The sequence below is a fragment of the Chaetura pelagica genome, unplaced genomic scaffold, assembly GCF_000747805.2.
Source record: "Chaetura pelagica isolate M959 unplaced genomic scaffold, ChaPel_1.0 scaffold107, whole genome shotgun sequence".
Classification (NCBI taxonomy): Eukaryota; Metazoa; Chordata; class Aves; order Apodiformes; family Apodidae; genus Chaetura; species Chaetura pelagica.
The window spans coordinates 575336-591709 of NW_009953979.1; the positions used below are offsets into that span (position 1 = coordinate 575336).

General features: G+C 46.6%; 1 protein-coding gene across 1 annotated transcript; it reads left to right on the forward strand.

Annotated features, from left to right (window-relative positions):
• Nucleotides 1-522: 522 nt before the first annotated feature.
• On the forward strand, nt 523-16096 carry HADHB (hydroxyacyl-CoA dehydrogenase/3-ketoacyl-CoA thiolase/enoyl-CoA hydratase (trifunctional protein), beta subunit). The gene is made up of 15 exons (XM_010002172.1): nt 523-589; nt 865-906; nt 2984-3080; nt 3470-3514; nt 4723-4822; nt 5983-6070; nt 7507-7694; nt 9213-9393; nt 10448-10569; nt 12728-12807; nt 12884-12931; nt 13329-13416; nt 13981-14055; nt 14782-14946; nt 16061-16096. Exons 1-15 carry the CDS (start codon nt 523-525, stop codon nt 16094-16096), a joined length of 1422 nt encoding a protein of 473 aa, XP_010000474.1.
• Nucleotides 16097-16374: the final 278 nt, after the last annotated feature.

The window sequence follows — 16374 nt, forward strand, 5'->3', positions numbered from 1 at the left end:
GTAGGGAAATCCTCTTTTGGAATGAACCCTGGGAAGGCTGCAGAGGAGGTTTTTGGGGTGGCAGATGCCAACTTGGTGTGTGTCTCGTGGGGATACGCAACAGAAGTCACTGAGGTTACAAGAAGGGGTGGTGGCTTGAAGTGGTGCCAGGGAGAGTGCGTCAGGAGAGTCACACTGGCAGTGAGGTTGGCCAGGCACTGGGACAATTTTCCAGTGGGGAAGTGGTGGAGCAGTTACTGGGAAGGGAATTGCTGGCTGCTGGTGGTACAGTGCTGCGTCCCTGGGGAGGGGAGTATTTATCTACAGGAACATTTGCAGGCCACAGTCAGACTCTTTGTGTGTTAGATGCTGTGCAAAAAGGGTCACAGGAAGTGTTTCTCTGCTGCTGCCCTCGGAGTGTCTCCTCTTTCTTTGCTTTTTGTGGCTCTGGGTGAAGCAGGCAGATTGCTTACTCTGAGGTTGTTCTGAAGTAAACCAGGTTGGACTAACATCAATCTGTCTCCAGCTCTCTAGATAACAAAAATGAGTTCCATGCTGGTCCAGGCCATCAGAAACCTCCCTGTGTCCTCGGCATGGGCTGCCCGGGGCTGTGAGTATCTTTACATTTATTTCAAAACTTTTTTTGTTTAAAAATAACTAATTCCATTGTTGCCATATTTGCTCCTTCCCACTTCAGATGTGGGAGGAATCCACATTGGGGTTAATGGATCATATGAACAGAGTTAACTAAAAAATATCTGCAGGTGCCCAGGTGCAGTTGTCTTACTAGGACACGATCTTATTTTTTTAACAGTTCTCACAGGAACTAGAGATGTTCTGAGCATTTCAGGCTTGACAGACCCTATTTTTTTGTTTGCATTTCAGTTGCTCGGTCGCTCAGCTGCTCTTCACAGTTACAAGCTGCAGGTAAGGTGGAAACACCAGGAATCTCGATGGGACTGTGCTAGACAAGACTATTTTTAAATCTGCCTCCCTTTCCCAGAGTCTCATTCTACTTAAATCTCAGGAATGGGTGCAGAGTGCTCCTCAAAAGCTGCAAACAAGGAAAATCCAGGGAAAACCAGTGATTGCAGTGGAGTCCTCTCAGCCTCTGTGTGTCCTTCGGTCCCAGAGCTCGCACCCTATCATCACCTGATTGATTGCTATTTCTAGAACCCAAACAGAGGGGCTAAGCTCGGGGTTTATAATCTGCCCTGCCATAACCAGATCCCTTGCCCAGAAGGGAAAGGGTTGTTTGTGACAAGGAGGAGCTTGTGGAATTAGCTCTGAATTCCAGTGAAACCAGCAAGGTCTTGGTTATGTGATTATTTTTTTTTTTAGCTGCAGCCTGTGACAAGAGGTCTGGGTGATCTGGTGTTCTGGGATTTGTTGTTTGGGGGGGGTTGCTCAGGTGATTCATGCTCTGAGCGGCCTGGATTTTGGAAAATGTCTGAGGCAGTAGCTCCTTCTCATCTCCTTGGCTTCGCACAGAGCCTTCTGTAACCCAAGAATGGTGTTGAGGTTTAACCTTGGTGCTAATACTTTCTTGAGCACAGACTGAATCTGCTTTTATGTGCCTTTGTCCTTTTCCTGCTTGTACAAGGAGCTACCCCTTGCTGCCCTTCATGCTCTAGAGAGGGATCTGGACAAGCTGGGTCCATGGACTGAGGCCAACTGTATGAGATTTGTGAAGGCTAAGTCCTAGGTCCTGCATTTGGGTCACACCAAGCCCAGGCAATGCTTCAGGATTGGGGAAGAATGGCTGTAAAGTGCCTGGCACAAAAGGACCTGGGGTTATTGGTTAACAGAGCCTGAACATGAGCCACCATGTGCCCGGGTGGGCAAGAAGGCCACCAGCATCCTGGCTTATGTCAGCACTAGTGTGGCCAGCAAGACCAGGGCAGGGTTTGTATGCCTGTACTTGACTCTGTGAGGCCACACTTCAAATCCTGGGTTCAGCTTTGGGCCCTTCATGACAAAGACATTGAGGGGCTGGAGCATGTCCAGAGAAGGGCAGTGGAGCTGGGGAAGGGTCTGGAGCACAAGTGGGATGAGAAGCAGCTGAGGGAACTGGGAGTGTTCAGCCTGGAGAAAAGGAAGCTGAAGGGAGACCTTCTTGCTCTCTACAACTGCCTGAAAGGAGGTTGGAGCCAGGGGGGGCTGTAAGTCTCCAAGGAATAAGCGACAGGACAAGAGGAAACAGCCTCAAGTTGTGCCGGGGGAGGTTTAGATTGGATATTGGGAACAATTTCTTCCTGGCAAGGGTTGTCAGGCCCTGGCCCAGGCTGCCCAGGGCAGTGGTGGAGTCCCCATCCCTGGGGAATGTTAAAGCCATGTAGCTGTGGTGCTGGGGGACATGGTTTAGTGGTGGCCTTGGCAGTGCTGGGTTAATGGTTGGTCTTGATGATCTTAAGGGTCTTTTTCAACTGATCCTAAGTAGGAAGTTCCCCACAGCACCTACACACACTCCTCTTGCTGTTGCTTTCCTTTGGCATTGAGAGTTGTGGCTTCTTGTGCTGTGCTTTGGTCACCCTTGCATTATCTCGCTGCTCCCGTGCCATCAGAGCACCCACACCTGCAGGCTTGGGGCAGGTGGGCTGCTGTTTGTTGTCCTCACTTCCCTCCAAGTGAGATCTCTGACACGCTTTGGATTTCCTCTGCCTGGTTCCTCATGGAAGCTGTGCAGCATTTTTAGATGTCCATCTTCCTGCAGCATTCGGGTCAGTGGTAACAGAGACTGGGAGCTTCTGGGCCTTTGTGCTCAGCTGTGCCAGTACCTTGGTGTGGCTACAGATCAGTCTCTGATGGGGGATGTCCTGATTTGGTAAATCAGTTTTCACAGATCACATAATTAACTGGACAGATTGCAGCTTGGGTGCCCTGCCTGTTGTGCTTTGGACTTGAGCACCCAAAAAGAACAATATCTCTAGTTTTCTAGTAGTTTTTACAGAGTCTTACTTTAAGATTGCTGGTATTGGTGTTAACATCTCTTCTCTCTTAACAGTCCAGCCTAAGAGTAAGAAGACCTTAGCCAAAAGTGGTGTAAAGAATATTGTGGTGGTGGAGGGTGTTCGTATCCCATTTTTGCAGTCTGGCACCTTGTAAGTATGAAATAAGAAGAAAATATCTGCTGAGTAGGTTAACAGTAGAATCTCTCAGTGAAAACAAGTTGGCTTCCTTGTTCATTTTCATGTAGTTTACCGAAAAGTACTGAAATGGCAATAGGTCAGGCTTATTCCAGCTTACCTAGTGAAACAACTGGTTTGAAGAGGATTGTCCATGTATGTAAACTCTTAGGAGAATGAGGATTTATGCTGTGTGTCTGCTGGGGAATCTTCACAACCTGGAGTGTGAAATGTTTGGTTGTGAATGCAGTGGAGCATTTCTGATATGTCAGCTTTGCTGAGGATGGGCTCTTTCAGGGGTGAAATAAACATCTGAAGCTCTTTGTGATACTGCTAAGGTTCTGTCTCTCCTCTTTAACTTCCAGGTACGCGGATCTTATGCCACATGACTTGGCAAGAGGAGCACTGCAGTAAGTACATTGAATATGAGAAGGTCCCGAAAAACTGCTGAACTTGAACTGCTGGGGTACCAGTATGGTGGTCTCAAGAGATTTGAAAGGCTCAAGCTTTATCTAGAGGGGATCTGGAGCACAAGTGTGATGACAGTTGGCTGAGGGAAATGGGGATGTTCAGCCTGGAGAGAAGGAGGCTGAGGAGAGACCTTCTCACTCTTTACAACCCTCCAAAAGGAGGTTGGAGCCAGGGGGTGTCAGTCTCTTCTCCCAGGGAACAAGCGTTGGGACAAGAGAAAACAGCCTCAAGTTGTGCCAGGGGAGGTTTATATTGGATATTCGGAACAATTTCTTCCTGGAAAGGGTTGTCAGGCCCTTGCCCAGGCTGCCCATCCCTGGAGGGTTAGCAGTGGGTTGTGGTGAGAAGCAGGAGAGTTTGCTGTGGAGAGGAGTAAAGGCTTTACTTGGGGTGGGGGGACAAGATTTCAAGGCCCACGGAGAGGTCATGAGGTTGGGTGCAGTTGCGCCCAATCTGAGTGCTGTGGTTGAGGCTGATGTGGTTGATGGGCAGCATGTCAGTTGTGCCTGAGGGATGTGTCCTGGCTGTTAAGGGGTTTCATTGTGCTGCAGAAGAGAAGTCATCCATTAAGATGCCTTTAGTTTCATTTTAATTTGGTGATTTGTAGTGCATGGAATTACATTTCAGCCCCAGTGGCCTTGATTGCTGCTTGCAAGGGGATTTGCTGTGTTGGCTTGTTGGTTAAGATGTTCTAGCAAATTATGTAATATATTTTTCTAATGAGCTGTCAAAGGCACTGCTCATTTTCTGTGTGTCTTTATTGACATTTCACATGTTCCTACACCACAGGTGATTTGCTTTGTTACCTCTTAAGACCTTTTCCCTTTAATTTCTCTATGAGAATACTCCAAATGGGGAAGGTACTAACGGCCACTTCTGAGTGTGGGGGCCACTTCTGAGTGGTCTTCATTAACTTATGTATATATAAATAGTGATATTATTGCCATGATTATTTGCAATCTGTCATTGATCACACTTTTCCTTAAGTACAGACACACACAAGATTTCCTCTGAACTAGGGGCAGAAGATTTGGCTCCGTTGTTACCTTGTTCTCCAGCCAAGCTGGTGGAAAGAGGATGTTTGAGGACTTTGACAAAGCTGTTGCTAAAATGATGCAAATTTTCTATGTTTTGGTCTTCTCCTTAGGGGCTTGCTGAACTGGACCAGTGTCCCAAGGGATGTTGTTGATTACATTGTTTATGGCACTGTTATCCAGGAGGTGAAAACAAGTAATGTTGCCAGAGAGGTGGGTTATGTGCAGCATTTCCCCTGTGAGTCTGATTTCTGCAGCTAGTATGAAGATGATAAACCCTTAAATTTATTTTTTTTTCCATTTTTATGGTTCCTTTAACCGTGGTTTGGGAGTATGAATGAATTGTGTTTATCAAATCACTGTACAGGAAACTGTGCCTCTGTTGAAATTTGGTGTAGATCTAGTGCATTTGGATGATGTTAAGCCTTTGCTTGGTTCTTCCCTGAAGGAGAAACTTTTGTAACTGTTGCTGGTCAATCTTAACAACCAGTTGGACTCAAATGCTGGTTTGTCCAAAGGACTTGGGAGGGCCAGAGCACACTCTGTTAAGTTGCTTTCCTGCGGTATTTATTTATTTGAGTTGGCTGATCAGATGCAGCTTTTGAACAATTCGGAGTAGCTTAGCTGCCCTTTTTTTCTGCTGGGCAGGAAACACAATTTACCTATTATATGCAGGAAGAAGCTGGTCCCCCAAAGTAGTGTTCCAGAGTCATGTGATTTTCTGTAATCTGGAGCCTCTGCTGTTTTTCTCCACAGTGGGGCAAAACTGTTGATGTAACCTGGGCTGGAAAGACTTGGGAGGATCCAAGGCTCTCCTCTTCTGTTGGCATTTTTAACCTTGTGTATGCAAATACTTGCTTTGGTCACCTGCCAGTCAGATGAGGCTGCAGTGTAATTTTAACTCAGGAACAAGTGTTGAACTTTAAACTAGTTGGCCAGGTCTCAAGTCTTTGCTGTGAGCAGTTCTCCCAGAGTGGGAGGCTGGGTCAGATGAGACATTGCTTTCTGATTTGCAGGGCATGTTTTCTGTATCAAGTCACGCTGCCGTGTACCCAGGGGTCTAAATAATTCCTCTCACAAGATGCTTTTAGAAATATGGTGAAGCAAAGATATTGTCACATACTTGAAAGCTCTTTTAGAATTGTGAGGTTTGTGATTAGTTCATCTCTTTATGAACAGGGAGCAGTGACTGCATAACACAACTGAGAGCCTTGGCAGCTGCTGTTTCCTTTTTCCAGAGTCTGAGGGAGGGAGGAAAACTGAATGAAAACTCAGTGTACTTGTTTTCAGCTTAGTCTGCAAATGTGTGTTGCTGGGCGGAAGGGAGCTCTGCCCCTGTGTGGGTTTTAACAGCTGTTCTGTGTTGCTCACAGGCTGCCTTGGGAGCTGGTTTCTCTGACAAAACTCCAGCCCACACAGTCACCATGGCTTGCATTTCTTCAAACCAGGCAATGACCACAGGTATGTTGGCTAGAAGAACAAGCTGTGGGGTTGAGGCTGAGCTTAGCAACTCCTCTGCACCCCTTGTCTAACTTGTTAGTGAGTATGAGTAAGCATCTGAAGGAATTCTAGAATGGAAGGAAGGTTTTTAAGCCAACAAAATATAATGTGAGTAGAGTGTCTGCTGTAGACCTGCCAGCAGCTGGACACCCTTTACATTCCGTGGTAATCTCCACTCGGCGTCCATGTTAGCTTGGGGGGTGAAGACTACAGGAGGATAAGGAATTTGCTGCCTGTCAGGCTGCTTTTGTCTTTGATTTGGCCTAAACAGAGCCAAAAAGAAAAGGACACCCAGTTACTGTCCTGAAGCACTGGGGATATTCTTCTCCCAACTGCTGTGTGACAAAGAAAAGTGCAAGCTAAGTTACAAAATTAGCATGATTCAGAAAAATCTCTGTTCACCCTGCTCAGTCTCTGTTAAGTATGTGTTGTGTAACTTTGGCCAAAGCCAGAAGCTGGAGAAGTACAATGCAATAGTATCCAAGGCACTAATGGGGTAGAATCATAGAATTAATCATCAAATCCCAGACTTGTTTGTGTTTGAAGGGACCTTAAACATCATCTAGTTCCGAGTCCCTGCCATGGGCAGGGACACCTCCCTAGGGACTAGACCAGCTTGCTACAAGCCCCATCCAGCCTGACCTTCAACACTGCCAAGGCAGCCACAGCTTCTCTGGGCAACATGGGCCAGTGTCTCACCACCCTCACAGCAAAGAATTTCTTCCTAAGATCTCAAATCTCCCCTCTTGCAGCTTGAAACTGTTTCCCCTCATCCCATCACTCCTTGCCCTTGTCAAAAGTCCTTCCCCAGCTTTCCTTTAGCCCCTGGTAGGTGCTCTGAGGTCTCCCCAGAGCCTTCTCTTCTCCAGGCTGAACAACCCCATGTCTCTCAGCCTGTCTCCAGAGCAGAGGTGCTGCTCTGGAAGCGTCACTTCTCATAGAATCATAGAATCCTAGGAGTTGGAAGGGACCTCAAAAGATCATCTAGTCCAACCCCCCTGCCAGAGCAGGGTCACCTAGAGTACATCACACAGGAACGCATTCAGGGTTTTTGCTTGCCTCTCCAAGGTTGGACCTCCCTCCATTCCTTCTTGTCTCTTAAGTCCTCTCCTTCTGTCTGGTGACAGGAGGGGAGGGGATCCATCACTTTCTCAACCTCTTCCATCTGCCCCTGCCTCAGGGTACGACTCCACCAATCTATTTCACTCTCACATTCTCTGATGGTTCTTAGTCTTTCAACCTCCTCTGTCAGTTTAACCACCTGCCTGAGGAGATCATTTACTTGCTCGCACCACACACATGCAGCGTCACTGGCTCCCTCCAGTACCAGTGCCAGGCTCAGGCATTCCCTGCAGCCAGAGACCCCACAGTTCTGATGGAGACTGTCTGTTCTGCAGGCGTGGGGATGATTGCGGCTGGACAGTGCGATGTCGTCGTAGCAGGGGGCGTGGAGTTCATGTCAGATGTTCCCATTCGTCACAGCAGGAAGATGAGGAAGACTATGCTGACTCTTAACCGAGCAAAGACCTTGGGCCAAAAGCTCTCCCTGATTTCCAGAATTCGCCCTGACTACTTTGCTCCTGAGGTAATTTTTTTTCAGTGTCAAACAAGTTCCCTTAGGAAACTACTTCAGCCGCAGTGGAGTGGATTTGAAAAGGCAGAGCTGCCTGCCTGCAGGCTGCTTCTCTTGAATCCGTCTGTTCTCTCAGTTACAACTGCAGTTGATTAACACATCTCAGCATTCATAACTCTCTGCTTTGTTTTGTGACATGTTGCTCTTTGGTAAACCTAACTTATTTCAAAACGTCCCTTTCTTTTTGCAACTCCAAGACAAACTGTGTTGGAGGCTACAAAGTAAAATCTTTTTTTCATTAATATAAAAGTTCTGTAGGGCTCCTAAAGGGTAAGGATAGTTTTTATTTCTTAAATAATAAAAGTAACACAGAATCACAGAATCGTTTTGGTTGGAAATGACCTTTAGGATCATCAAGTCCAACCGTCACCCCAGCACTGTCAAGGCCACTACTAAACCACGTCCCTCAGCACCACAGCTACACGGCTTTGAAATCCCTCCAGGGATGGGGACTCCACCACTGCCCTGGGTAGCCTGGGCCAGGGCCTGACAACCCTTTCCAGGAAGAAGTTGTTCCCATCCTATCTAAACCTCCCCTGGCACAATTTGAGGCTGTTTCCTCTTGTCCTGTTGCTTGTTCTCTGGGAGGAGGGACCAACCCCCTTGACTCTAACCTCCTTCCAGGCTTAATATCAGAGAAGCATCCTCAGTTTATTAATGTAATTGTTGATTAATGCATCTTAAATATGTCTTATGATTACTTTTCTCGGCCAAATACTGCCAAGTGCTGAACGTGTTCAGCTCCCATGTTTGGGCCCCAATGTCAACTGACAGTGTGCTGTAGAGGGAGCCACTCTTCGGTCTGGGAGGTCTTGAGAGGGTGAATTATAGCATGGTGGAGACAGGAAGGAAGTACACTTCCCTCCTGACGACAACTGAGCTCTTCAGAAGGGACCTCTGTGTGTCCCTGACACTGCTGCCTGCCCTGGGTGTGAGTGCATCGCAGCCGAGTGTACGTACAGCAGGCATGAGATCCACAGGCAAAATAAGGCGGGAAAATGGCAGACTTAAATGCATGCAGGATTTTCCTGTGTGAAAGAATAAAGCTAAGCTGAAATCACCTGCTGCCTCTGTTTGCTTGAGATCATGTTGGACAGGGAGTTTTAGAGTCCCAGGACGTGTTATTTCACCTCAGCCCCAAAAGTTGAGTTACTTGTTGAATGCACAAGGCAGTTGTCCTTGCAAATGCAGTTCTTGAACCCCTGGAGTAAGCAGCAGTCTGGACCTCATTTTGATATCTTTTTTTCTAAAATCTTTGAAAGTGATTGTTCCTCTAATGTGTTTGACCAAGTCACTTCTGGTCTGGTGACCATGTGTTAATTGCATAGCTCTGATACTAACTCCTCTGCTTAATTAATGGAAGCGGCTCACTGACTGACCATGCAGGGTTTAGCCATCTGCTGAACTTTATGGAACTACCAAGGGAAAGGTTCTTATGTGTGCTGTTTGTTTTTTTTTTCTGGTTTCTAGCTGCCAGCTGTGGCAGAATTCTCCACCAGTGAGACCATGGGGCACTCGGCCGATCGTTTGGCCGCTGCCTTCGGCATTTCCCGTTTGGAACAGGATGAATATGCCCTCCGTTCACACACCCTGGCTAAGAAAGCCCAGGATGCAGGTTGGCTCCTTGACGTGGTGCCCTTCAAAGTGCCAGGTAAAAGTGTACATGTTTTCTTGCTAGCATGTGCTACCTGAATAAGGAAATATTTTATGTAGAAAAGAAGGGGTCAGATTGATCATGTTCTGTGTGTCTGATACGAGCTTCAACATCATCTTCTTCCTGGAAAACTACTGACATAGGAGCATGTTTCTAAACATGGATATCTAAATATATAAATCTAGATTTTGTCATACCCACTTCATATTCATGCTGATGTGGTGACAGAGCAAGGAAAATCAGAATGGTTAGACCAAGAATCACTCTGCTCTCAGTCAGGCAAGAGAACCCATCTTTATACCCCAAGCTCTTAAAAACAGACAAAAAGCCTCTTTAAATCCTGGCCTGATAAAACTGGTCCTGGATAGGAAGAGTGGAAATGTGTTCTGCTGGATTGACTCCACCTCACCAGGCCTCACAAACCTTGCTCGCATATGAAACGATTTGGGGAGAAACTTAAAGCTTTCCATGGCTTGATGTCCACCCCCATCCCCCATGAGCCCCATGGGCATGCTTTGGTGTAGTACCTATGAATTTTGGGCACTTTACTCTGTAGTTAGTCTCCAAGAGATGCCTAAACTTTTATAGTTCCATGGTTACATGTGGTATTTATACTAAAATTAGTGCTTTTTGTTAACTGGCTTATTTAAGGAATTACTGTAGTTGAAGGTAAGTATATTTGGTTCTTCCCAGTGCTCTTGGCATAGAACTTGGCATGTATACTGATTAGGTCCACTTCTCCAATTTAGGTTTTGTAATTCTAATTGAGATTCTTTTATCAACTGGGTTTTCCACGTGGTAGTTTTTCCTTACAGTAAATAGATTGCAGTGCTTCATTTTGGCAAAGCAATGTAGCTTCAATTTTAGGTACTGTTTTTAGCCATGGGAAATACTCTGATACCACAAAAAATTTTTTCCCTTTTTTCATCCTTGCACTTGTCATAAAAAGCAGTTTCCTGATTATTATTTTTTTTTTCTGCTGAACTCCTGATGTGCCAATTCATATATGTTGCTGACTTTCCTGGTTTAAATATGTTTTTTTCATCACCAGGCAAAGATACAGTTACCAAAGATAACGGGATCCGTCCTTCCTCAATCGAGCAGATGGGCAAACTGAAGCCAGCTTTTGTGAAGCCCTATGGAACTGTCACAGCTGCCAACTCCTCCTTCCTGGTAATTCCTCTTCACATCCTTGTGAGCAAGAGGGGAAAACTCTGGTTTACCCTCTGCCTGCCATAGGCACACAGGTCTAGCTGGTACAGTCTGTGGGAATGAGTTGCCTCTTTTGTAGTATCACCTGCTTCTGCTTTCGGATTTTTCAAACTTGGAACTGTATTATGATCTGCTGAATTTGGGATTGTTTAATTTTAAAATCAAGAGTCAAAGAATCAGAGTGGTTGGGGTTGGAGGGGACCTCTGAAGATCATCTAGTCCAATCCCCCTGCTAGAGCAGGATCACCTACAGTACATCACACAGGATGGTGTCCAAGATGGGCTTGGAATGTCTTCAGAGAAGGAGACTCCACAGCCTCTCCGGGCAGCCTGTCCCAGGGCTCTGTTACCCTCATAGTAAATAAGTTTTTCCTTATGTTTAACTTGAACCTCCTGAGCTCCAGTTTGTACCCATTGTCCCTTGTCCTGTCATTGGACACTGCAGGAAAGAGTCTGGTCCCATCCTCCTGACACTTGCCCTGTAGATACGTATAAGCATTGATGCGATCCCCCTCAGTCTTCTCTTCTCCAGGCTGAAAAGTCTCACCTTTCTCAGCCTTTCCTCAAAGGGCAGATGCTTCTTTCCTCTAACCATTTTTATGGCCCTGTGCTGGACTCTCTCTAGTGGTTCCTAATTCTTTATTAACTGGGGAGACCTAGAACTGGACAAAGTTCTCCAGATGGGGCCTCACCAGGGAAGAGTAGAGGGAGAGGATGACCTCCCTCGACCTGCTGGACACATGATTCTCAGTGCGCCCCACGATGCCATTGGCCCTCTTGGCCACCAGAGCACAGTTTTTGCTCATGGTCAGCCTCTTGTCCACCAGGAACCCAAGGTCCTTTTCCCCAGAACTGCTTTCCATTAGGTCATCCCGAGGCTAGGAAACTTAACAGAAGTGTCTTACCCAAGTTGATGATTCCCTGTTAAAAAATAAAAGTAACTATGAATAGCCACAACCAATGGCAACAGACACATGACTACTTGGCTGAGCACAAGCTCTTTATAATTTTGACACCACCTTCATCGTTTCGCTTTAGCAACTAGAACTTCACCATCAATTTTCTTTGTAAGAAATACCTAGTTTTAAAAAGATTCTAATCTCTAAGAAAATAAGACAAATATTTGTATTAAATCATAGAATCACTTAGGTTGGAAAAGACCTTTAAGATCATAGAGTCCAGCCATTAACTCAGCTCTACTCAGTCCAGCCCTAAGCCATATTCCCAAGCACTACATCTAGACAACTTCTAAACACATCCAGGGATGGTGACTCAGCCACCTCCCTGAGCAGCATGTGTCAATGCCTGACCGCCCTTTCAGTGAGAAGGTTCTTCCTAAAAGCTGGAGATCATTCATTTCGTAAGTTACAGCTCTTTTCTAGTGTAAACCTTTTGGTCTGTCTTACCTGTTTGCTCTTCTGTAGCTGTCTCCTGAGGGTTGAGCATTCAAAGGCATGTAAAGAAATTCTGTCCCAGGATGGGATTGATCACATTTTAAGTACCGAAGTCCATTGTTTTAGTCTAACTGTGTCACTTACTGTGTCACTTACTGCTTACCCTGTAATCCCCAGAGGGGAAGGAGAGATTTCTCTAGCCCATCTACAATGAGCTCTCCTCTGCATATGCTATTTTCTCTAGCACTTTTAAAGGAAGCTTTTTAAGATGCTGAGGTGTAAGGTTGTGTGTTTTTCATCAGTACTTTAAGGAAGCAAGTAACTACTGCTGGGTCTTCTTCAGTAGCAATGCCATTTCTTCCTTAGCATTCTTTGGGACTTCCAAAGCCTGGTAATGCCACACCCTTGGCAGGGAGAGTTGGCCAGGGAGAGTTGGATTGGGACTCTGTAGAGTTATGTTAATGGTTGGACTTGATGATCTTAAAGGACTTTTCCAACCAGAATGAGTCTATGAAGGGCTTCAGCAGTGTGGGGGCTAACATTGTTTGGAGATCATCCATCTGTCCTGCAGACTTGTTCTTTGTCCTGTATCATCAGGCGTGTCCTGGTTAGATCCACATCCTCTCCTGCTGGCTGCTGTTCAGGAGGGCTGTCAAGCTCATGTTGTGCTGTGCTGTCCTTCCTCTTTGGACTGTGACCTGAGGGGCTTTTTCTGTCTTTTTCAGACAGATGGTGCCTCTGCAGTTCTGCTTATGTCTGAGGAGAAGGCTCTGGCGATGGGATACAAACCAAAGGCCTACCTGAGGTAAAAAAGGGGGCTCTGAAGCCTGCTCTCTCTTCCTTTTCCTCTTTTTGTTACTAATAGCATTTCTCCTGTGCAGGGACTTCGTGTATGTGTCCCAGGATCCAAAGGACCAGCTGCTGCTGGGGTAGGTGGCGAGGATCAAGATCCACACTGGCACAACAGCCTTGACCTACGATTACGTGTTTGGTTTTTTGGGGAGGTACCTCATGAACTATGACATCTCCTCAGGCTTCCTGGCAAAGGGGCAACAGCTGGTGTGTGAGGTGTAACCCAGGAGGGGGGAGGTGGCTGATGCGGGAGAGCAGCTACAGCAGAAATACTCACCCCAGGTTGCTGGGGGCCATCTCATTGTGTTGGTACTTGCAGTGGTGACATGGGGTTGTGTTTCAGTTGGAGTGGGACAGGCAGGGAGCTGTACCTAGAGAGGAGGAATGTTAACATGAGTCACTGGGGGGAAAAGGGGAATGATGATGAGAGGAAACAAATTAATGCAAGACTTCCCTTTCTGAACTCTTCATCAGACCAACGTACGCTACTCCCAAAGTGCTGGAGAAGGCTGGTCTAACCATGGCTGACATCGACGTCTTTGAATTCCATGAAGCTTTTGCTGTAAGTACTCTGAAACCCCAGGGTGCCTCTAGTTGTAAAATGCTATTCTGTAGATGTCTGTTTTTATGTTGTTGAAAGCTCTTGTGAAGACCTTCACTAAATGTGGGCAAGTGTAATTCTACATTTGTGTCTGTAGGTGAGTACTGCAGGGATTTTAAATATTTAACATTTTTATATTGACACGGTCCATGCTGATGGTGGCTCACGTTGCTTGAAGCCGCCAAGGGAATACAGATTCTTCTAAAATAATACAAAAAGAAAATAATTTGACTTTCCCAAGACTCTCACATGGAAGGATCTGTTTCTGCATGTCATCTACTAATTGGGTTGGGGAGATATGTTACTGAAGTGAGGTGGCCTGTGAATTGGGCAGCGTCTCTTTCTGTCTAAGGTTGTCCTAATGTTGATGAGCAGGGCTAGTCCTGTACAATACTGTTTTCCCCTTGGCTGTGTCAGTTTTGTGGCTGGAGCTGGTCTCCAGATCTCTCCTGTTTGCCAGCACTGTGTGTTGGTGCTCCTTGAAGTCTGCTCTTCTTGTTAACACTGCCCTCCCCTCCCTTGCAGGGGCAGATACTGGCTAACCTGAAGGCCATGGATTCTGACTGGTTTGCACAAAACTATATGGGCAGAAAGTCAAAGGTGAGGACACAGGATGTTTTTCTCTTCAGTTAAACTTCAGGATTGATTGCAGCAGATGACAACAGTGCTGCAAAGCAGGGTTTTTGTGTTCTGTGAGGTGAAGCCACATTTCTTCAACTCTGTATTAGCAAATCCCAATGTGAGTGTAGAATCATGGAATCATTTAAATTGAAAAAGACCTTTCAGATCACTGAGTCCAACTGTTACCCCAGCACTGCCAAGGCCATGACTAAACCATGTCCCTTGGCACCACAGCTACATGGCTTTTAGATCCCTCCAGTGACAGGGACTCCACCACTGCCCTGAGCAGCCTTGGCCAGGGCCTGACAACCCCTTCCATGAAGAAATTGTTGCTGATATCCAATCTAAACCTACCCTGGCCGCAACTTGAGGCTATTTCCTCACTGTCTTGTGAGCAGTTTATTTGGGAACAATGATGTTCCTGTTGTCAGTAGGAGATCTGGAGCAATAATAATAGTTGAAGAAGAGGAAGTTCAGGCCAATGGGAGAGGGTCAGTTCCTCTGCACACTTCCCTGCAGCACAGGTATGCCTGTCTGGCTGCAAGGGAGCAGTAAAACCTCTACCACAGTTTTATGCTGACATTGGGTGCTCATACATGCCAAAAAACACTTTCTGTGGCCAGCCTGGATCAGTGTGTAGGCTTAGTGTTCTTCTGAGTAGGTCAAGCAATCTCGTTCCAGCCAGGTAACTGTGTGTTCTCATAGGTTGGAGCCCCTCCTCTGGAGAAGTTCAATAACTGGGGCGGGTCCCTCTCGCTGGGACATCCTTTCGGTGCCACCGGTTGCCGTCTGGTCATCACTGCTGCCCACAGACTGCAGAAGGAGGGAGGACAGTATGGCCTGGTGGCTGCCTGTGCTGCAGGAGGGCAGGTAATGCTGCTGTGGGGTCTGATGCTGTGCCCTCTGGAGAGGGCAGGGATTAGATTTCTGCTCCTTTTGGTACTGTGAAATCCTGTGCAGGTTTAAGGGCACCTCTGAGTCCCCTGGCAGTGACATCCATCCATCTCAGCTGGTTGTCCCCTTGTCACAGCTCAGGCCAGTGAGCTCAGTTCACTCTCCAGCCCATCTCAGAACCATCCCTGAGCGATGGTGACTGCAGCCCATTACTGCCCACGTGGTACAAGAGAAGGAGAGATTTCTGCCATGTTCTGAGGGTTTCATTTGGTGACTCTCAAAAGACTTCCCAGATTCTGGTTTGTGGTCACCATTCTTCCCATCTTAGGAAGAAAGGTCTTTACAAGAAAAATGGGAGTAAGACTGTATGTTTCCACAGTTCTTGAGGCTGTGGCCAGGAGCCCTGGTTCAGGTTGCCCTGACTGGTGGCAGTTCTGCAGGTGCTATGGCTGGTCCTCTTTAACCTGAAGTAATCAATCTTGACACTGCCCCCTCCCCAGATTCCTTGTTTGCCCCACAGCGAAGCCTGATGTGTTGGTCAGGGTGGACTCCATTGCCTTGGCCAGCCTGAGCACATCTGTACTGTCCTGACACCACCAAACCACTGTCAGCAGAATCCTCGTAATTAATCTGCTCTGGATTTGAATCTCCCCTTTTATAAAAATTATTATTATTTTTAATTATTATGCTTTATTATTTTAATAATTTATTTATGGGGAAGGATTTGTTACAAGGGCGTGTAGTGATAGGACAAGGGGTAATGGTTTCAAAACTGGAAGAGGGGAGATCTGAGGAAGAAATTCTTTTCTGTGAGGGTGGTGAGACACTGGCCCAGGTTGCCCAGAGCAGCTGTGGCTGCCCCATCCCTGGCAGTGTTGAAGGCCAGGTTGGATGGGGCTTGGAGCAAGCTGGTCTGGTGGGAGGTGTCCCTTCCCATGGCAGAGGGATTGGGACTGGAGGATGTTTAACCCAACTCAGTCTGGGATTTGATGATATGGTGATTTAAAGCCATGGGGAGATGGGCAGCTCCTGTTGAATGGTGTCTGTAACAGTGATTCCTTTTGGTGACCGTTGTCTTTCTTCTTTCCAGGGGCACGCAATGATCGTGGAGCTTTACCCTCAGTAACAGGACAAGGGACTGTGGAGCAGCTGTTTGTGTGTCCTGTGCCTGGCAATGCCATTTCAATGCACTAATAACATACAGTCCTTCTTGGGAAGGAGTTTTGGTGGCCTTTGTAAATACCATTTAGCTACTAAGCTGGCAATTTTCATCTAATGAAGACACTGAGAAATATTCCAGGAGAATAAAAGTGAATGTGGCTCTTAGTCTCTCCAGCGTCCTTGTAAACTCTGATTTCCAGTGTAGCTCTTCAATAAGCTGAAGAATGATGATTCCAAAGCTGT